The following is a 22770-nucleotide window of genomic DNA, read 5'->3' on the forward strand; positions in this document are numbered from 1 at the left end:
CATGACAAAATTATCAAATTGTGCAATATTCTGAATTCATATTCATAACAGTTATTTTTGACTGACAATATGAAAAAACAAATATCTTCAATCATATGTGTTCTTTCAGGCAAGCAAGATAAGTTACATTCAAATTTATAATTAAATTTATTGAAATTATGTACATTTGCATTGACATCAAGGTTTATATACAAAGGTCAACTCTTTAAAATTGTTCAATGTCTAATATGATGTCATACTTGGTATTTTATATCAACATTCAAAAAATGGTAATTGTAATCATTAGATAAGTATATTGTGATATACATAGTAAAATAGCTGTAACAGAGCAAATATGTACATTTACAACACAAACATTCAAGCTGTTAAGCACTTATGGACAAAAATATAAAACAAAAACAATTGAAGATAACACATACTAAAAAATCTGGCTTGAACTAGTTGCTCTAATACTAGTTGTCTGTGACTTTAAATGAGATCTCAAGATAGATGGGACATAAGTAAAAATGTGACTATTGGTGAAGGTTTGATATCATTAAAAATCTGGATATTTTGAGAGATTATACTTGATAAGTTAATCTTTAATAGTTTGTTTAAACTATATAGAGACATTTTGTTGATAACAGAAGCTTGGAAATGCTTTTATAATGGAATAATCTGTAAAACGAAAAAGAAAAGATTTGGAACTGGTGTAAAGTGCCTAGTTTAATAATTGGGAGCAGGAAATTATTATCTGCTGGCATCTGCATTAACTAGCTAGTAAATGAATATTGCATTATCTAAAATGAAATGTTATGAGAAATAAGACTAAGTGAGTGTAATATTTTCTGCATTTTGGATGTGAACAAGCCAAATATGAAGTTTTGAAAATTGAAGGAAGCCATCTTGTGGACCTGATTGAGGAATCTGACATGTTGAGTGTGCTCAGATGTAGAACTGACGCATGCCCAAATATTTAGAGAAGGACTTGCTCTGCCTCGCAAGGAAACAGTAAAGAAGTGTTTTCTTCATATAAATGTTCTTTCAAGTAATTGCATAATTTGATGCTATTGTAATTTTTGTTGTTTCTAGTTTTTTTTTATTTTTATCAATATAATAATTATAAAGTTATCTGTATATGTAAATTTTAAATTACCCTTTTCAACATAGCACCATAGTTACCTATTGTGCCGATACTGAGTTTAAAATATACTGACAAAGTTGTTATAGGGGTATGTTATTTTTTCTATATTACGTTTTGCATGCACTACTGATCATTTAACTTGTCAAGTAATGAATAATTCATTTGGCAACTCGTGCATGTCAGGAAAGAGTGACTATTTAATTAAATCACTTGCAAAACAGTTAACAAAACCACATGTGACTAGAGGTATGTTAAATAACAGAGATGTGTTGTATGTGCTCTACTTGTATGTGGAGGCTAGAAATTATAACATTTGGTATATTTTTGGTAACAATTGTGTTTGTCTTTATGTTAATAGGTATATATTATTATTCACCTTTCAATCTTCTGTTGTTAATTTTTGTTCATTATTATCACATGTGTTTCTATTTGTGTTTATTAACATAGTGTAAAGCCTTGTACAGGAATTTCCTAAAGCAGGGGTTTCCAAACTTTTTCGTTTCACGGCACCCTTATTGTTTCAAGATTTTTTCCGTGGTGCGTAAGTCAAAATGTATACCTATATAACACATGCCACGCTAAGTTAGTGCACAGGTTGCTTGCCTTAAGTTATAAAATAAACACGCATTTCAAATTGAGAAACATTTTATATGTAAAAAGTACTAAATAAGCAAATATTTGGAACAAAAAAGTAAAAAAAAAGTAAAGTGCTCCCCTGTGCTTAACACCACGCCATGAAGGCGTATAGGGGGTGTGGGGGTAACGTCCCACACTTTCTTGATCCGGTCGTGAGTGGGGGTGATGTGATCAGCATCATGCCCCTGACCGCCTTTACCCCCCAGGGTTTCCCCCAGGTACCCATGTTATTCGACGCTGGGTGGGTGCCGGGGCCGCTTTCAACGATCATATCAATATCCAATAAATATTGGAATATTTCGTGGTGCCCCTGTAAGCCAGCCACGATACACCAGGGTGCTGCAGCACACACTTTAGGAACCACCACCCTAAAGTATAAATTTGTTGCCAGTAAAGCTTTATGTCAAATATAATTATCTTTTGTGCTTTTAATGCTTACAAAATTAATTTGATTCCTTATATCACATAGATTAGAAAATTGGAAATACCTGGAAATGTCAGGGAATTTTATAATAAAAAAATCGTAGCAACCCTGATATTCCAAAATCTGAAATGTTATGTGTGTTTAGAATTCCTTCTAGAGCATTCACGTGAATATCTGTGTGGTTTGCTTTCTCTGTTGTCTAGATGTTATCAATAGTTTAATAGACTTACGTAGCCACGAAACTATTGAGAGTATCTAGACGAGTGAAAGCAAACTACATGAAGATTCATGTGAATACTCTAAGAGAAAATTCCAGGCATATGTAATTTTTCAAATTTTAGAATATGACATTTTTTTTTTTTTGAAAGGAGAGGAAAATTCAAAAACAGTTGGCCTGATGTCCAGCTGAGCCCTTTGGATTACCGAGCCCATTTTGAAGGCAATCCCACCGTGACCGGGCCGATTTTTAGCAAAATGCAGAGTTTAATTTAGATGACTAGATCAAAGACTAATTGCGCTAGATGGATGAATGAAGTACCGTTATACGCAGAATGAACCATAGATTCGGACTATATACAATTTATGCACATTGAGTGTCACATGATGAACACTTTACTCGAAGGCTTTCTCTTTCTGCCCATGCACTTTGTGGTCATTGTTCAGCAGAATACATCCTTTCTTAACCCCACCCCCCCTTCCTCCACCCCTTACTTCCGCTCCCGCTCCCCTTTTGCCAACACTGAAAGCACTTACGAACTTGCTGCTACAGACCAGAAAACTTTTCCTAACTCCAAGTACGTCTGCATTATTATCGTGGAACAAACATTCCAGCTTTTATTGTGTACAAAAATCCTTTTTTTTTTCTTCAAAGAAAGCCACCATTTTTCCGATTTTTTCTATGGAATAACAATAAATTTCCAGGGATGTGCAACAGTCCTTATGCCGACATATATCTGTAAAAAAAAATATATATATATATAAAAAAATCACAATTCCAGCGAATAATAGCGACATTATGATGTAAAAACTACGAACATGACAACTTATCTATTTACAGATATGTGGTCACCTGGGCTTTACCGAATGTTTCTATTTATATAGGGTGTCCCAAAAGTAACGCAGGATTTAATTTAAAGAAAAAACATTTCATATATTTATTAGTTGGCAAAGTTATTACATTATATGAAAGAGTGAACATTCCCATTAAATTTGGAAGAGAATATCTGACAAAATGTCCTCCACGACGCACTTGATACTCGAATTCTGTTTACAATATTCTGAATCACTTTTTCGCATAACTGTGGCTCAATGCCGTCGAAAGCTCATTGAATTTCTGCTTTCAATTCAGGAATCGTTGTTATCTTCGCAGCATAAACTTTGGACTTAATGAATACCCAGAAGAGAAAGATTGCACGGTGTGAGGTCGCACAGTTGTTTCATTTGGGGCGCTTCTCCTATCGAAAATGTCAAGTAATTTGCCCACAGTTCCCATACTTGTAACGAATTTCAACGATTGTCACTTGCTCCTTCGTCATGTAGCACTCCATATTGACTAACTGCAATATTTTTCCTACAACATGTGACCTCTCAGAACGCTGCCAACCTTGCAGGGAAAAAATAGTGAACAATTAAAATCGTGCATTACTTTTGGGACACCCTATAGATACGTGGTAACCAAAACTTAACAAAATTACCATTAGCTTATAAATTTTAATAAGCTTGAAAATTGAGGGGGAGGAAGTGACCCCTCCCAAGTTGCACCTATGATACATTTAGGTGGGATTTGAGACTTAGATAGTCAATTTAAAATTACTTATACAATCCCCTTCTGACATCCCTACATTTGTCATTTTTCTTTAGCTACATACAAAAGGAAAAATACATAATTATGAAAGAATGTGGCCCTACAATTTTTTTCCATTTCAGAACAAGAGACAAGGGAGAAGTCCCCATCATACCAGGAATGGCTAGCAAAAGAGGAGGAGTTAGAAAAGTTTACAGAACAAGAAGAAGAAAGACTCAACATGGAGAAAGAGACGAGTTTTTGGGAAGAAGAGAGGTTGGCCCAGGAACGATGGAGAGCGTGGAAGAAGAAGCAGGCTCGCTTGAAAAAGGAACTAGCAGAACAGGAGGTATGTTCATGGTCCTTCTCGTTTACTCTTAATGTCTTATTCATTATCTCTTACGGGGTTAAGCTGCGGTAGTCCTGTTGTAGGTCATCTCAGTATCACAGAGAAAACACAAGTTTCGTTGATTAATTGAATTAAAATGTTCGGATGTGTCGGCACTTTAGGCCATTTTCCACACTTTAAAGTATACGGGGAAATATCCCCTTATCCAAAATTCTTTAATTAAAAATTTTAAATAAGGTGCCTTGGGAAAAATTAAAATTGGAATGTTGTAAAGGGCCCTGCACAAGACAAACACAACATATTAAAAAGTCAGAATAAACTACAAGCTTCCTCACAGACAGCGAAAGAGTCTGGCTCTTCACAAGAAAGCTTAAAACATTTGAAGACCACAGGGAAACAACATGCTTTGTCCATTTTTAGCCAAATTGGGGAAAAGGTGCTATCAGATAGTGGTGTGTGTGAAGGGTCTTTCTGACTAAGAATTTCAAAAGAATAGAACATGATTTTTCCATCCATTACAAAGAGGTTTTGATTGTGTATACAGTGAAAGAAAGTGCTCATCACCATGCCAACATGGAAATAAAGTGCCTTCCTGTAAAATTTATAAAATGGACAAAGCACGTTCTTTCCATGTGGTTTTCATGATAAAACTCTGTCGTCATCTCCCAACAGGGATGACAAACAGTTGGGAAGATTAAAAGTCTACCTGAGGAAAGCAAATTTAGCACATTCAAGAAGAATATGCTCAATAGTAACAGGCTTGACTCCCAAGGTGACATTAAACGAGACAAATACAGGTTGCCATGGCACCTGAAGTTTCAAATTCAATTCTAAGAAATACAACTTGTGTGAAGAAAATTTCCTTTTTTTTTTTTTGTTTAATGATGAGTACTTTGTGTATTATGATAAGTATTATTAAGTATTTTCACTGTTACTAACCAAATTTTGAAATCTGCCAAGATATGGTAAGAGTCGCCCATATTCTAGACTAGAGGTCTCCAAACTCACCGAGCCACTGAGCTACTTATCACATTTGAAAATATATGACAACCTACCAAGAGTGGATTTATTTTGTTATGATCTTTCTTGGTTCATAAAAGCTTTGACATAAGTAATAATTTTTACAGCACCTAGATCTGCATGTGCCTAGGGTTCGAATCCCAATATGAGCATGTGTTTCCTTTTTGAGTGTCCCTTCATCAATTTCATCATATCATCGCTCATCCTCATCGTCGTCATTAGCCAAAACTGGCATGAAAGCGACACTAAATAATAAAAATCAAATCAAATCAAATTATTTTTAATTTTTATGCAACATACAGAATCTGTCATTTCTAAAAGAAAGTTCAAAACATGTACACTTTTCTTACAAACACAGTAAAATTTAAAAACTTGCCCCTAATCATTATCATCTTGCTTCTTCCATGTTAATGAGAAGGATGACACTCACTTTCATCCACGATATTTGTTAGGTTTGGTGAATGGGTTGTTACAGATATTGTAACGAGTTGTCCAGATGTCCATCTGTCTGCAAAAGCAGATCTTTCTGCCACTCAAATATTGCCGTATTTATCTACAGTATATTCTAGCCAAACCCCTCACGAGCTACCGGAAATAACACCGCGAGCTTCCGGTAGCTTGCCTTCAACGGTTTGGCCATCCCTGTTCTAGAAAGTAATGCATAGTTATTCATACTGTTGCCAGCAGATGTAAAGTCGTTTAGGAAGGCCACTCTGATGCAAGAATTAATTAATTACTTTTAACCTTTAGAGGCCGGAGCCTCGTGCAGGTGTATTCCAATTTTAGCTGCCACCTTTTCAAGCACATGCTTTTCAAACTTGCTTCGAAGTACAACAAAAATCGTAACTCAAGAACTAATTGTCGTAGAGATAAATTGGTTTTGTTTTGGACAAGGAGTAGTTCATGTGTGTAAAGCAATCTACAAAACTGAAATGACATATGTAATACCATTATGGAATAGTAATTTTTAAAGTAACTGTAACGTAATGAGTTTTTTTTTGCAATAACTTTAACACATCTAACCATTGCCGTAGTGCTATTTCTTATGTAGCTAAACTGAATTAAATTGCATGGGACAACAGTTTGTATTTTGATGTGAATTATCTATGTTTCTGAGTTCATGTATCTTTGTAGGAGAGGATCCGAAAGGAATGGCAGGAGGAGCAGAGGAAGGCAAAGGAAGCTGAGGAAGAGAAACAAAGGCAGGAGAAGGAGAAACAAGAGAAACAGGTACTTGTTTTTGAACTGCCATTTGCAGTTGAAATGTCGTATTTGCTCGTGCGTCTATAATGCCCACCCTAGTTTTTGATACGGAAAAGTGACAAGCAATTATATCTCGTGTATAATGCATAGTACAACCCAGGTTCAAGAAATGGCTTTCTTAGTTGTAGGTCGTAAAGCTGTTGCCTTTAAACTTTTATAAGTGGTTTTGCTCATTTCCTCTTTACTTTTTCTAAAAAACTTCAAAATACATACTTTTTCTATGACTAACGAAACATTTATAGGATGCTCATTCAGGACCCTCAAACTAGCAGTTAGCAGCACAAGATTTTTTTCTATTAAGGCATTTACACACACCATATATGTCATATTATTTGGCCAGTAATACATTTTAATTATTATTTTCTTTCTCCTTATCTTTTCTTTCATCCAAAGTACCACAAAAAAAAATCAGAATGTTCCTTCATTTTGTGATGAGCTTATTTCAACCGCATTGCACATTTGTGTTGCCATCTTAATGGAATACTGTTGCCATATTCAGAAACTGTAGAATTCAAGCTTTACAACGATATATAACATGATAGGGTTCCGTAAACATTAAAAAAATATTCCGTCCATAATACTCACCACACTTTTTGGAGGCAAAAATTTTGGAAAGAAGTGCACATTATACATGAGTAAATATTTTATTTGTTATCTTATTTACTATGGCTTGGCCAATACATATAATTGAAATTTGTAACAGTTCAAAGCAGCTCAGAATATTTCTAAATTTTAAAGTGAAAGTTTTTCATTCGAACACCACCATGTTAATCTACCAGAATGTTGCTTTAAATTACTCGTAATTTCACATGAGAGAATCATGCAATCCCAAAATCCATTACCCCTCACAATGTTACATTATTTTCAGGATATTTTGACTCCAAAAATGTTGCAGAGTCATTCCCATTAGCCAAATTTGGCTGAAAAGTAATGTAAACTAAGAAAAATCACAAATAACTTAATTAGTCTTATTAACGTAAGCAAGAAATATATGTTGCAAAGCTTGTAAAGGACAATACACAAGTTCCCAGTACTGTTCAGTAACATCTTGGTACTGCTGTGATGTTGTTTTTTTTTTGGGACAAACTACCAAATTATGATTATTTCAATGTGTACACATAATTTCCCTCATATATGTTTGTTTTTGCAGATGGTTTTTTATTTTTATTTTTAGTATTATCCATGGACTTGTAAATGAAAGAATTGTGTATTCCTGTACAGGATGTTTTTTTTAATTGCTCATATTTCATTTAAAAATATGCATGACAATGGGAACTTAGTTTTTACATGCATGTTTCTTTTTTTTTACTTGTAACGTCTTTCCTCGATAACCATAGAGTGGAAGCAATAAGGGCGTGAATCATAACGCAGAGGCAAGATTCTACGTGGAATATAATTAATCGAGGAACCACGAGTATAAAATTATCCTTGTTACGGGGTTTGCTGAAAAAGATAGCTTCGGTCCCACAATAACAACAGCTTGAAGACGCATATATATTCACACCAAATACCCATCCAAAAATCAGTACGCTGTTATGCTACAACTAAATCTGGTATTCATCTACGCATGCTTGACTTCAATAAAAATAGTATGTTCATTAAAATATGTTTATTACAATTCATTGAACATTCCTATATTTTATAATCTGGTTATTTGTTTCTTTGAAACATCGTAACGGGTTCTTGATCCAACATGTCATCAAAATCAGTTACAACAACTAATAAAATATGAACGACGTAGTGAACATTAATCAGTGCATGCATTAGCCTTCAAATACTCTCAGTACAAATTTATATCAGTTCAGTTGTTGACAATTAATCCCTGGACATATTAAAATTCATAGAAGAAGACAAGTGATACTTTAAAATTACACAAAATGAATTTGTCTGCCTAATAAATTATTGACTAGATGCTCGGAGTGTGCTCAAAGGTAAAAATGGGAGAGATCGAGAGAGAGAGAAAAAATCTCAATATTATTTCCGCACAACCCTTTTACGAGACAAGATCTATTGTATTATAATTAGAGACACATATTTTTGGTAAATAAAAAAGCAAAATTTCGGTACAAAAACAGAGTCGATTTTGAGTTCAAAAGCGGTGTGTTGGTATATAAACGGTAAATTTCGTGTTTGAGTCAATTTCGCATTTTGCAGTTTATTTCGTGACAAAACAGGGTAGAAAAATGCACCTCAGACCTTTCAGAAACATGAAAAATGAACATTACAGCATGTTCATATTTCGTGTTTTCGTCAAAAACGAAATTTGCATGCCTCTAATTATAATTAATCACAATTGTTAATTCACGGCTTTACACTCAATTCACTTAAGCACTGATTGGTGCATTTTTTTATCAAGTTACGTGAGTTATAACAGCACACCTTATTGCGCGACGTTATTCCAATATTTGCACAAACACAGTCTTCTAAAATAAATGGCTATCATAAAAGTGCAAGTTATTTGCAATCTATTGCAAGGTACTTAAGCTCAACAAGTTATAGTCAAAAGCATGCATTTTACGTAAGGCAAACAAGCAATTTAATAGTTCATGCTTTTACTGTTCAACCAAAAAAAACATAATAACACTTACGTACCTTTCGAAAGTTCTCGTTGAATATTTGCTACCCTAATCACATGATATAAGCTGTACAATTGGGACGGTCAAACTCATCTGACGTAATTGCATAATGTCTTCTCTGGGCAACTTCCTTATTCAGGCATGCTCAACACCTCGTAGTTCTGAACCGTGGAATGACGTGTACAAATTCAAGGTTCAAATAGAAATGCCGGAATCGTACAGTTCGTTTGAAGCAATAAAACATTTCCTCCATTTATTTTCATAATAAAAGCTACTAAATACGGAGAAACTAGTACTCACTTTTATCTGCGAAGCTGTTTTTTCTTCTTCGATTAATTTCACTGAAACAAAAAAAAAAATAGCTTCATGGATAAAAGTGAGTACTAATTTCTCCATGTTTATATACTACCGCGTCTCTCTTTTCCCAATTATGAAAAGCTACTAGTCTTCGTTGATTATTTTTAGGAAAACAATGTCTTAAAATAACTGGGCGTGGTAATTAATAATGTCTATTCTTGTTCTCGATCAAGGCTTAATCATTTTCTTAGTTACGTGAAATGCACAATTAATAGAAATATTGACCAGACTTCTAAAACACTAACAGTCAGATAAAAGTTCACAATTACGAGTACGTTTTAACTATGTATGCCTAACGTGATTATTAAAGTCCAACACGTACAATCGTATATGAGCACATGGTAGAAAACGAGTATGAAGACCCAGCTGTGCAAAAATGTAGTACATACTTGCGTCAAGAACCTTGATCAAACTGTGTCTCGTAATTTCGCTGCCGTTTGGAGAAGGGGGAAAAGTGAAGCGGTTGAGGAGACATGTATCGGAACAAATTGCAATGAAAGAAAAAAAAAACTCAGAGGGAATTTTTACAAAAATGCAAATTTCCGGATGGGAAATTTTAATGTAACAGGATGACGTAAAGCAGGACCAAAATGAGAGATTTAAGTCTTCGCCGTTACACACTGTAGTTGTTTATTTTTGAATTGCATGTTCATTTACGTTATGCTACAACTAATGTTACACCTGTTTATACTTTCCAGGAGGCATTGATGCAACAAATTGCAGATTTTCTATCAGATGTAAGTATTCATGTATTCTGCATCTGTTTATTTTAAGCTCACTTTACCATTTTATTTAAACAAGTAACATTGGATTGAACACTCTGTCATGTGTGCAAAGAATTGTGTTTGCAAACTAACTATATCAATTTTTTCATAATTTTGTTGTATGTATGCATTGCTTGCATTATAGAATAATTTATCTTGTAATCTACGGTTATTACAAGCATAAACACACAGTTTTTCTTTGTGATGTTTCAGGAAAACATGCTCCCTTCATCAGACATTTATTTTTAGTTTGATTAAAGATACAGTTATAACAATGGTTAATTTTTTTTAAACAAAAAAGAATCAGTTATACAATGGATGTTGTCAATGTTTCATTGTTGTAATATAGCAACTTAACTGTGAAACAAGCAGTCTGTTTTATTTTTGTTTCAGATAATTTTTTTTCCTTTTCTGAAAATTATGAATCCCAAATATCATCAGGCAATTTAAAATCATCATTGCTTTCGCAGAGTTTCTTGGTGTTTTCCGTCACATTAAATTTTAAAGATGGTGGCTTACTCCACTTGTGAAAAAGAAAACTCCATAGAGGGTCTATGTTACCATTTTCATTATTTAATTTATTCCAATGTTCTTCTGCAATGAACGAAGCTTCCCAGACATTCAAATCTATGTTTCCAGTCATTCTTTTTAAAACCCTTCTCTTTTTAATTAAATGCTTCTCCCCGATGATGTGAGCTGACAAACCTGTTCTTTGGGTTTAAATTTATAATGTCCAAATCGTGTTCATGTCATCTTATTGCCATTTTCATTGCTGTTTGTCCTATTATGTAGGACATCTTTAAAATTTAATTTAATGTAACGGAAAACATCAAGAAACTCTGTGAAAGCAATGATGATTTTAAATTGCCTGATGATATTTGCTATTCATAATTTTTTAAAAATGCGATCAAAATTTTTATCTGAAATAAAAATAAAACAGACTGCTTGTTTTCAGTTAATTGCTATATTACAACAATGTAACAATGACAACATCCATTGTATAACTGATTCTTTCTTGTTAAAATTTTTTAACCATTGTTATAACTGTATCTTTAATCAAACTAAAAATAAATGTATAATAAAGGGAGCATGTGTTCTCCTTAAACATCACAATGAAAAACTGTGTTTTTATGCTTGTAATTACCGTAGACTACAAGAGAAATATTTTGTTTCAGGTTTAAGCATTTATTTCACACATTTTGCATGTAATTTTGCAGTAATTCATGTCAAAATATGGTAGCAAAATGCACTTCCTACACCTTTAGTCCTTATAATGCACATGATGCAGCATATGTAGGACCATTATTGACTTTTGGAATATACTATGGCTCACATAATATTTATTTGCTACATGAGCCTTGAAGTGTGTCGTTAGTAATTAGGGGGGGGAGAGAAAGAGATAGAGAGAGAGAGAAATAGAGAGAGAGAGAGAAATAGAGATAGAGAGAGAATAGAGATAGAGAGAGAATAGAGATAGAGAGAGAGAGAGAGAGAGAGAGAGAGAGAGAGAGAGAGAGAGAGAGAGAGAGAGAGAGAGAGAGAGAGAGAGAGAGAGATGTAGGTAGGTAGGTAGGTAGGTAGGTAGGTAGGTAGGTAGGTAGGTAGGTAGGTAGGTAGGTAGGTAGGTAGGTAGGTAGGTAGGTAGGTAGGTAGGTAGGTAGGTAGGTAGGTAGGTAGGTAGGTAGGTAGGTAGGTAGGTAGGTAGGTAGGTAGGTAGGTAGGTAGGTAGGTAGGTAGGTAGGTAGGTAGGTAGGTAGGTAGGTAGGTAGGTAGGTAGGTAGGTAGGTAGGTAGGTAGGTAGGTAGGTAGGTAGGTAGGTAGGTAGGTAGGTAGGTAGGTAGGTAGGTAGGTAGGTAGGTAGGTAGGTAGGTAGGTAGGTAGGTAGGTAGGTAGGTAGGTAGGTAGGTAGGTAGGTAGGTAGGTAGGTAGGTAGGTAGGTAGGTAGGTAGGTAGGTAGGTAGGTAGGTAGGTAGGTAGGTAGGTAGGTAGGTAGGTAGGTAGGTAGGTAGGTAGGTAGGTAGGTAGGTAGGTAGGTAGGTAGGTAGGTAGGTAGGTAGGTAGGTAGGTAGGTAGGTAGGTAGGTAGGTAGGTAGGTAGGTAGGTAGGTAGGTAGGTAGGTAGGTAGGTAGGTAGGTAGGTAGGTAGGTAGGTAGGTAGGTAGGTAGGTAGGTAGGTAGGTAGGTAGGTAGGTAGGTAGGTAGGTAGGTAGGTAGGTAGGTAGGTAGGTAGGTAGGTAGGTAGGTAGGTAGGTAGGTAGGTAGGTAGGTAGGTAGGTAGGTAGGTAGGTAGGTAGGTAGGTAGGTAGGTAGGTAGGTAGGTAGGTAGGTAGGTAGGTAGGTAGGTAGGTAGGTAGGTAGGTAGGTAGGTAGGTAGGTAGGTAGGTAGGTAGGTAGGTAGGTAGGTAGGTAGGTAGGTAGGTAGGTAGGTAGGTAGGTAGGTAGGTAGGTAGGTAGGTAGGTAGGTAGGTAGGTAGGTAGGTAGGTAGGTAGGTAGGTAGGTAGGTAGGTAGGTAGGTAGGTAGGTAGGTAGGTAGGTAGGTAGGTAGGTAGGTAGGTAGGTAGGTAGGTAGGTAGGTTAGGTAGGTAGGTAGGTTAGGTAGGTAGGTAGGTAGGTAGGTAGGTAGGTTAGGTAGGTAGGTAGGTAGGTAGGTAGGTAGGTTGGTTACAAAAAGGGGGTTTCACATAACAATTTAGATTTTTTAGTCCCTGGTTCGTTTACACATGTACAACAAGTGAATATACAGCTGGTTTAAAATGGAGAGTACCGTAGTTCTTTAAATTATAACATTCTAGTAGGATATATTGGTTTATTATACGTAGTTATATATATATACATATTTTACATAGCGTTTCCATGTGTGTTTGCATAGACCAAATTACCAAATCTCTAAATCAATATAATTGCGCACCTATGGCATAACCATCGGCACTTCCTTTACAGCAGAGTTAGCATAATTATCTCTGCAGGCCTACCCTCAGCTTAAATGCTATTCCGTTCATTACAAATGCGTTTCCTTACGCCTTCACTCTTTCTTTTGGGCATCAATTATTCACTACGGAAATATCCACATATTCAAAGCTTTTTCTAAAAGGGGACTTGAGACAGCAACAGGGGTTGGCTTACACCAAATGCTACATTATTAGATTAAGTCTAGCCACCAAAAGTGGACTAAACTTGGAGATGTTCCTCTTCGTCAATCAATGGGGAAACCCTGTTTTCTGCTAAAGCCCACTGGCCTTTTTTATAGTCGGTGTCCAATGTCCAAATTGTAATAATAATAAAAAAGTGGACATGTAGTAGTTGCATTTATGACTCGTGCTTACCCTTTCATAACAAGCTCCCGTCAGCTGTGTTGGAATGTCAGAGTTGCCAGGTGCGTAGAAATTTACTCAAAAGTGAAATTTCGGTGCAAAATTATGATTTTGATTTTTCACGTAAATGTATGGCCAATACTTAGGCACATGTTGCGTGCATCTGGTGATAAAATTTTGATGTACTAGTGTTACCAGCTATGGAGATATGTCCCAAAAATGGCACTTTTTTCACTCAAGCCATAAAATAGCCAGTCATAAATCCATCAGTCAAAAGCTGCACATGATTATTATTTGTTACAGATGACAGATTGGCATGGCATCAGTTATCAGAAGTCTAATTATGACTCTCCGATAATTTCTTATATAGTTTTCTCACTCTAAAGTTCATTTCTGGATAAAAATTAACGTTGCCTTTTGCCAGTTATTAATTCATTAAATTTTCTGTATGGAATAAATTGATAATGTCAAGCATTGAAAAATATCTCAATGAATGAGGCTTTGTAATGCAGAAAACCCGGTGTAAATATCTCTTACAGTTTTCATGATATAAATTTCCAAAGTTTGGGTTGCACGACTTTTGAAACACACTATATTATCACATTATATTCAGTGGCGTCGCATTGAGTAAATCGTTGGGTGTTCACAGCCAGCATAAAATCAGAAAATCAGCACCCCCACCCCCAGACACTTGGCCAAGAATCAAAGCTAAGATTTATTTTTTCGAGTGCCTTTGCACAATGTTGAAGAAAGCAATGTAAAAGCACAAATATAACAGCGCATGTTTTATTGAGGATGTGGGACCTTGTATTTGTAGTGGATTGTGTTCGACACACTGCCAGAGTGCTCAGCAAAAATGCATTTACATAATACATGTCATTTATTGTGAATTATCATATCCGCTTATCGTTGTCTCCCGTGAAGAGGAAGACTCCATCAAAAACAAGGAAAAATAACCAAGATAAAGTTCTTTTGCAAGTTTGAATTATTGAAATGCCTTAATTTTCTCCTTGCCGACCTCTGTGAAAGAGTGGTTAGCACAGCATCCTACGATGCCAGGGGTCCAGGGTTCGAATCACTGCCAAAGCATGAATGTTCTTTGTCAATGTCCTTTCATTAGTTTCACAATATCATCACTCATCCTCATTAACCAAAAATGGCAGAAAAGCGAAGTGAAATAAACCAAGCCAATAAACAATTACTTTAATTCTCATTTTAGTGTTGGAAATTCCTTTCTTTGCTCCGAAGAATTACCGCCCCCCCCCCCCCCCATTTTTGCTAACCATGATACCATCAAATGTATGATTGTTTTTTGTTTTTTTTCAATAGCTACTGTATTTGTAATTTCACAGCAGCTTCCCTGTATTTCATTTGAGGATTCAAGAATTGCATAAAGGAGACAGAAAGACTGCCCAGTTTGAAAGGCTTTCCAAAGATACACAAAGAGAAGATAAAGTTGAGACCAGTAATGGACTGCAGACAAGAATCAAAGCTAAGATTTTGGAACCCTTGGAAAATAAATTAAAGAAAGTTATTGAAGTGTTAGTAAGACAGCAAGAAAGCAGAGCAGTGAGGACCAGTGAACAAGTGGTGAAACTCATAAAGGGACTTAAGTTGAATGGGAAGAAGACGACAATGCTTAGCTTAGACGTGAAAAGTATGTTCCCAAGCATCAAGAGGGGACATGTTTTGGACATTGTTAGAAAGAAAATGGGACAAGAAATTATAGGAGAATGGGACAGTGAAAGGGCAGTGAAGGCGTTGGAAACCATTTGGAATAACGTTGACAGTAAAATGGGGGATAAAATAATGTTAATAAGTGAAGGACTGAATATAGACTCTAGCGTAAGCCCAGCATTGGCTGAATTGGTTATGAATGAATGGGAAAAGAAAGTGGTTGAAATAGGAGGTAACAAAATAATTCTGTTTTGCAGATATGTGGACGATTGTTTTGGCATATGGAAGGGAACAAAGAGGCAGTTTGACATATTTGCCAAAGAAATACAAGATGAAGAAAAAGGGATATTGTTGGAACTCGAAATAGAAGAAGAAGACAAGATAAGCTACCTAGATATATTGATGATATGGAAGAGAGGACAAGAAATTGAAACTACTTGGCATCAGAAGAAGTGTGCAGCAGGGGTATTCTGTCACAAAAGAAGTGATGTAAGTGAGGTGACAAAAATAAATTTTATAAACAATATGGGGGACAGAATCAAGAAAATATGCACAAAAGAATGTGAAAAAGAAGGCAAAATAAATAGCATATGAAAACAGCTGGAAAAGAATGGCTATGAGAAGGAGGATAGACTGGACATAAACAGAAGAAGGAAGAAAAGTGGCAGAGGAGAAGACAAAGAGAAAGGAAAAGAGAGGTGTTTTTCTTGTATGTACGCATAATTGTTTTTAAATCACGAAGAAGTTTGGAATGTACATTTAATGAATTCAAAATGAGAAACTCTCTACCAGATGCGGAAACCACAGGAATATATAATATAAGTTGTTCATGTTCAAAGGATTATGTGGGACAAACAGCAAGGAAAATGGCAATAAGATGGCACGAACACGATTTGGACATTATAAATCTAAACCCAAGAACAGGTTTGTCAACTCATATCATCGAAGAGAAACATTTGATTAAAAAGAGAAGGGTTTTAAAAAGATTAACGGGAAACACAGAGTTGAATGTCTGGGAAGCTTCGTTCATTGCAGAAGAACACTGGAATAAATTAAATAATGAAAATGGTAATGTAGATCCAGTATGGAGTTTTCTTTTTCACAAATGGAGTAAGCCACCATCTTTGAAATTTAATGTAACAGAAAACATCAAGAGACTGTGTGAAAACAATGATGAATTTGAATTACCTGATGATATTTGGGATTCATAATTTAAAAAAATCTCAAATAAAAATACAACAGACTGCTTTTTTTCACAGTTAAGTTGCTATATTACAACAATGTAACATTGACAACGTCCATTATATAACTGATTCTTTTTGTTTAAAAATTACTAACCATTGTTATAACTGTATCTTTAGTCAAAATGAAAATAAATGTCTGATGAAAGGAGCGTGTGTTCTCCTGAAACGTCACAAAGAAAAACTGTTTTCTTATGCTTGTAATAACCGTAAACTACAAGAAAATAAAAGAGAGGTGGTTTGGCATAAGGAGAATGGGGAAGACCACAGAAAAGATATTCAAAGTGCTTAGAAAGTGGTCATTAAGACTTACAGGAAGGGAGGACGAAGCATCTTAAGGATAGCGAAGAATGCAAACAAGAAAATGGAAAAACAAAAGAGGAAGAGGAAGGGATTATCTACGAAGTGAAGTGTAAAGACTGTCAGAGTGTGTACGTAGGAGAAACGAAAAGGAGGCTGAAAGACAGGTTGAAACAACATAGGGATGATGTATGACTTAAGAGATAGAAAAATGCGATATTTAAGCACACGAGAGAATCAGGACATGACATAGAGTGGGATGAGGCTAAGCAGATAGGAAGTGAGAAGAGAATGCTAGTGAGAAAATGGAAGGAAGCCAAGGAAATAGAGAAGAAAGGTGAAGAAGATGCAATTAACTGGAATGGGGGACTCAAGATAAACAAAGATTGGAAGAAGGTGTTAGAAAGAGTGGAAAGGACAAGAGCGAAGGAGGAGAGAAGAAGGAAGAAAGAAAGGATAAGCAAAAAGAGTGTGAGGTCTGGAGTCCAACCACGTTCCAGATGAAAAGAAATGTTTAGCTAAATCGCCTTTCAGGCGAAAGTACAGTTGCAAGGGAAAGCCACCTGCTAGAATGTTCCAGAACAACTTTCTAATAGTCTTGAGGAGAGTAATTTTCGTGTATATATACACCCTGTTTTGTACCCTGTTACATTTGTACTTGGTGCAGAGTCTGAAGAAAACCTTGCTAGAAGGTTGAAATGTAACATTTAGTTTATGTTTTAAAATAAAATAAATTCTGCCTTGGTCAGCATACTGACTTTTTGGTTATCATGGAAACAAGGCTTAAATGGTGTTATCCTTTATATGTTCCATCCTTATGTGTGCCATTTCAAAGCCACAGTGCTTATAATTGTCACACTGATTTTAGTCATTTAATGTGTTTTACTGTGATAAGAAGTTTATCTCAAAATTTTTTGTTCTTTTAATTCAGTCAATTAAATTACTAATCTTTTTGCTCAGGGGCTTATGTCTACATAGAAATACTAGGAATAGTACATATGAAAGTCATGTAGATTTTATAAATGTTGACATTGTTTTTAACAAAAGGGGGCAAGTAGCCTCAGTGCTGGTGCACCCATTATAATTTCAACCAACCAACCAACCACATTTTATAAACCACATTGCATTTCAAATTCTTCCATCGTATTTGTACTTTCAGGACAAGAACATCACCTTGCCTCCTAATTTTACAACTGAAAGCAATCCCAACAAGCCTCCGTGCCCCTTCTTCTCAAAAACGGGAGCTTGCAGATTTGGAGACAGGTGCACCAGGTAAGCCTTTTTTTTTCCCCTAGAGAATGCATTTCCTCTAAAATGAGAATGTGTTTCATTTTATTTTGTTTCAGAGGGCTGTTGTTCAGGTAGGTGCTTCTTCAAGAATGAAGATTAGTGGTGCATAAAGATACAAAAATTTCGAAAACAAAGTAAATTAAATTTTGAGTTTGAATTCAGTACATAAAAAGTCATTTGTGGAAATCAGTAAGCTTATCTCATGTTTTATCTCTTATCGATCCAACGTGAAATCGACTTATCATTCTACAGAGCAATTCCTGACATTCCCTATGAGACTCAGCGGCAAGCGGCCCGGCATCAGCGATTGTCTTTCCCGGTAAACAGGTCCGTGACAGTCGCTAGAGTCGGCTGTTAAAATTACAGTTTTCATATTGTATACTAACATTGACTACAGAAGGTGTTGAAAATGATGTCCCCCTGCTGCAACACATTCCTGGCATCTCCGAAGGAAATTGGCATTTACACGTGCAAGTTCGTCTACTGCAATTCTCCCGATTTCTTGTACAATACTCTCTTTTAACTCACGGATGGTGTGTGGATTGTCTTTGTATACTTTATTTTTTAGATTTCCCCATTTTTCTTTCCACTTTTATTCAGAACTGACCTTTTTACTCTAAACTTTTTTATGAGGTTTAATATAGTGGTCCTATATGGAACGGGAACACCAGGAAATTTTGTTGTAAAACGTCGTTACACTTCTCCACAATTCCTCATTCCGAAGTAACATTCGTTCGACAAGATAAATCCTTTGTTGTAATATAATCTCTGGTGGTGCCATATTAAGCCACAATCTTCAACACACGGACACGACACAACAAAACTTCCGGGGGAGGATTATACTGGCATCAGTCTGCAACGTCAACAGAAAGGGAAAGAGAGCGAAGGTAGGGAGAGCAGTGGCGTCTCGTCCCTTGGGGCTTCCGGGGCTTAGCCCCTAAAGAAAAACGGACGTATTCACGTAATTATCAATCACCATAACGCATAACTATCACACAGTCTGTTAAAAGGCGATTTTTACCCACGTCAATTCATCATCTGTCGCAATGGATACGACAGCGCTCCTAGCGGCATTGATTTCAATTATTGTTTTCCAGGGCACATCGCAAAGGAAGGCGTGGCCTACACCCACCTACGCTACAGTGAAGGTCACATGCTAGCAGAGAGAGGAGGGAAGAGTGCAATGGATTTGAGTGCTGATTCGGGGCTAGCTTCGTTGCGTCGCGTTCGATCTCGCGTGTTGTTCTGTAGTGTTTTGGTGGCTTTCATTTGCTATGTTTGAGTGAGTTTGGCAGGGTTGATGTTCGAACACAAAATGATGAAGGACATAGGCTGTCAATTACAAGACACAATGAATTTGTCCGGAAAAATAGGCATATATTAAATGGAATTATCGATTGCTTAAAATTCTGTGGTCGACATGAACTTGCTCTATGAGGACATAATGAAAGAGAACAGAGGCATCTTCCCAGATTTATTATCCCTTCATAGAAGAGGGAAAACTAAAGAGGGAACTTCGTGTTCTTTATTGTAGTGAAGAGTTGAAAAACATAAAACTCTATCAGTAGATTGCATCCATTTTTTATTTAAAATTATTTAGAGGATACCTTTTCAGAAACAGTAAAAATGACAAACATAGTTTTAATAACTCCAGTGGCAACAGCTGAATCTGAACGATGTTTCAGCACATTGAAGCGTATTAAAACCTGCTTAAGAAATGCAATGGGACAAGACAGACCAAATGCCTTGGCACTTGCTTACAATAGAGATAGAATACATTTCAAACATAGAGGGCTTCAACGAAAAAGTAATAACAAAATTTGCTGAGCAGAACAGGAGTCAACGTTCGTAGAAAGGTATGTTTCACAACAATACCGGTTTCTTTTGTAATCATGTGAATTGTCATTATATTTTAAATTCTTAAAAAAAAATAAGTCCAGTTTTGTAGTTTAGAAGAAGATAAATACCCGTTTTTTTTGTAATTCATGTGAATTGTCATTACATTTTAAATTCTTTCAAAAAAGTAAGTCCAGTTTTGTAGTCTAGAAGAAAAAAATACCTTTTTTTTGTAATTCATGTGAATTGTCATTATATTTTAAATTCTTTAAAAAATAATCCCCAGCCAAATTTGAGGCCATGAGACGCCACTGAGGGAGAGCGAAAGAAACAGACTGTAGCGTGCGACTGTTGCGGACCCGTTCATTGGGAAAGACAAGTGCTTGCCACCGAGTCTCGTAGCGAATGTCAGGGAATGCTCTGTAGAATGACGACTTGATGTCTTATTTGGCACAAAAATTCCTACGAATAAGTGGCATAAGTAAGCTTTCCCACTTACGTTATTGCTTTTCTGGCACATACTATTAATTATTATCACAATATTTCAATTGTTTGAAGAAATCTTCCTCAGGTGAGTAAAAGATGCTTAGTCAAATGCTCATTTGGTTATCATATCATGTTACGACGCCAGGCATCCTGGGTTCTATTCCCTGGCTGGCTGTATGTTTCTTTTAAGTGTCCCTTCATCAATTTGATCACATCATCACTTATCCTCAATGTTGTGATTAACCAAAAGTTGCAGCATCGTTATTAACAACAATAATAATGATAATAATAAAAATCTCATGTTGGGCTAGAACAAAGTGGTTTCTTCAACAAACATTCTTCTATAAACGCACATAAATATTCTTCCAATTGATTGATTGATTTGGATATTTTAAGGCCACTTTATGCACAGTAAGGCTAATTGGGACTGGACCTACAGTTTAAAGTGGGATCCGAACCACTATGTGCCTCCACCAGGTATTGAACCTGGGATCCCTTGATTACAAGGTGACGACGCTACCACTGCGCCATAGGGGAGGTCAAATAATATTCTTCCAAGAACCGTTGTTAACACGACTCAAATTTTATTGTTGCAAAACAGTTCTTTCTACACATTAACCATTTACAATATGTATTATGTATGTCATAATTGAAAACAGTACTACAGTAATTAACTTTTTTAAAAACTACTCATAGATCTTTTTCTGGTGAAAAATTTCTGTATATTGCGCTGTCGCAGACGGGAATGCAAATTCCTAGTAACTTCATGGCCAACTGTACTCATCGCTTCCGTAAAACTAGCAGTCAATTCGGATCAAACTTGTACTGGCTACGTTTTAAAGAATAGAAAAACACATCTGAACACACAACTGAATTTGTTGGTTAAATACGTATAAGCTCATTGTTGATGCGATGATCGCGATTTGTCGAGCAATTGCACCCAAGTTTTAATCTTGATGTTACTCGTACTGGCCATGTTTTAAAGAATAGAAAAACAAATTTGAACACATTCTTGATCTGAATCTGTTGGTTACAATACTGTATAAGTTGATTGTTGGCAAGAAGATAGAGATTGTTGAGCGATTTCTTACACACCTAGCAGTGGAACGACAGAGGAACAACAGAAAAAAGTTATGAAAACTTTGAAAGTTCGTGTTAAATGAGATCTAATGACGCAACGGACTAAAAAAACAGTTCGTAATTCGTGATAACCGAAATTCACGTTAACCGATAAAACTTTCTATAGGATATAATACATCCTTGCCCGGACCAACATTTTGTTCATGTTAACCGAGTGTTGGTCTTAAGCGAGTTTGTGTTAACGAGGGTTTACTGTAAATCATGTAAGTATTGTTGCAACATAAACCATGTAAATATTCATCCAACAATAGTATAAACTACATAAATATTCTTCCAACAATGAAAACCATATTCCTCCAACAAGAAGACAAACATTCTTTGATTGATTTGGTTTGTTTTTTTAATAAGTGTTCTGGCACTTTTAGCTAATTGTGAAGATGAGGATGAGTAATGTGATGAAATTGAAGAATGGACACTCACAAAGAACACCCATGCCCAGGCTGGGATTTGAACCCAGGAACCCTGGCATTACAGCATACTGTGTTAACCATCCTGCTATGGTGGTCAGCAAACATGCTTCTTAAAAGTTTGCATAACCACTGCTGGATATTACAAATACACTAAATTTTACAGAGAAATTTCTGTGGAATTAGGATAAAACATTACCATAATAATGAAAACTATTTAAAAGAAACATTTACTCCGTATTTTAAAAGAACATAAACCACATAAACATTCTTCCAAGAAGCCTGTAAACCAATATGTTGCAATCCAACATTATATTTATCATCCTTGACAACTCATGTGACAAAGACTGTGGAACAATTGAAATATGGGCAGAAATGAATATATATGTCAGACCAGGGTGGCTACTCACTGGGAATTACGCATAAATTATTAAAAAAAAAAAAAAAAAAGTAAAGTGTTCCCCTGTGCTTAGCACCACGCCATGAAGGCGTATAGGGTTAATAGGTGTTTATACCACACGCATAAATTATTGGCTTCGGGAATTATGCGTGAATTCTGTTTGAATTTTTCCCCACAGACATGAAAAATTGCAACTTTTTAGAATCCCAATTCCATTTAATTTATAAATATTTATTAATACCATGAGGCAAGATTTTCAGAGCTTATCCTTTATTTTTATCGATGAAGGAAAAAAGAAGAAAGCTGTGTGGAAAATTCTCTCACTCAGTTTGCTTTGTTTGTGTATTTTGTAGACAGACTGTGTCTGACAGACGGAAGATTATTAAA

At 35.8% G+C, this 22770-nt stretch overlaps 1 protein-coding gene across 1 annotated transcript in view; it reads left to right on the top strand.

Annotated features, from left to right (window-relative positions):
- The window catches only part of LOC145979835 (uncharacterized), a 61903-nt gene that overhangs the window by 16343 nt on the left and 22790 nt on the right, over positions 1–22770 (top strand). Inside the window, exons 3-6 of the mRNA XM_083112861.1 lie at positions 4110–4315; positions 6470–6565; positions 10230–10268; positions 17984–18096. Coding sequence (XP_082968987.1) covers positions 4110–4315; positions 6470–6565; positions 10230–10268; positions 17984–18096 — 454 coding nt within the window. The remainder of the gene's footprint in view (positions 1–4109; positions 4316–6469; positions 6566–10229; positions 10269–17983; positions 18097–22770) is intronic.

Source organism: Lepisma saccharinum, chromosome 26 (genome assembly GCF_977018435.1).
Source record: "Lepisma saccharinum chromosome 26, izLepSacc3.1, whole genome shotgun sequence".
Lineage (NCBI taxonomy): Eukaryota > Metazoa > Arthropoda > Insecta > Zygentoma > Lepismatidae > Lepisma > Lepisma saccharinum.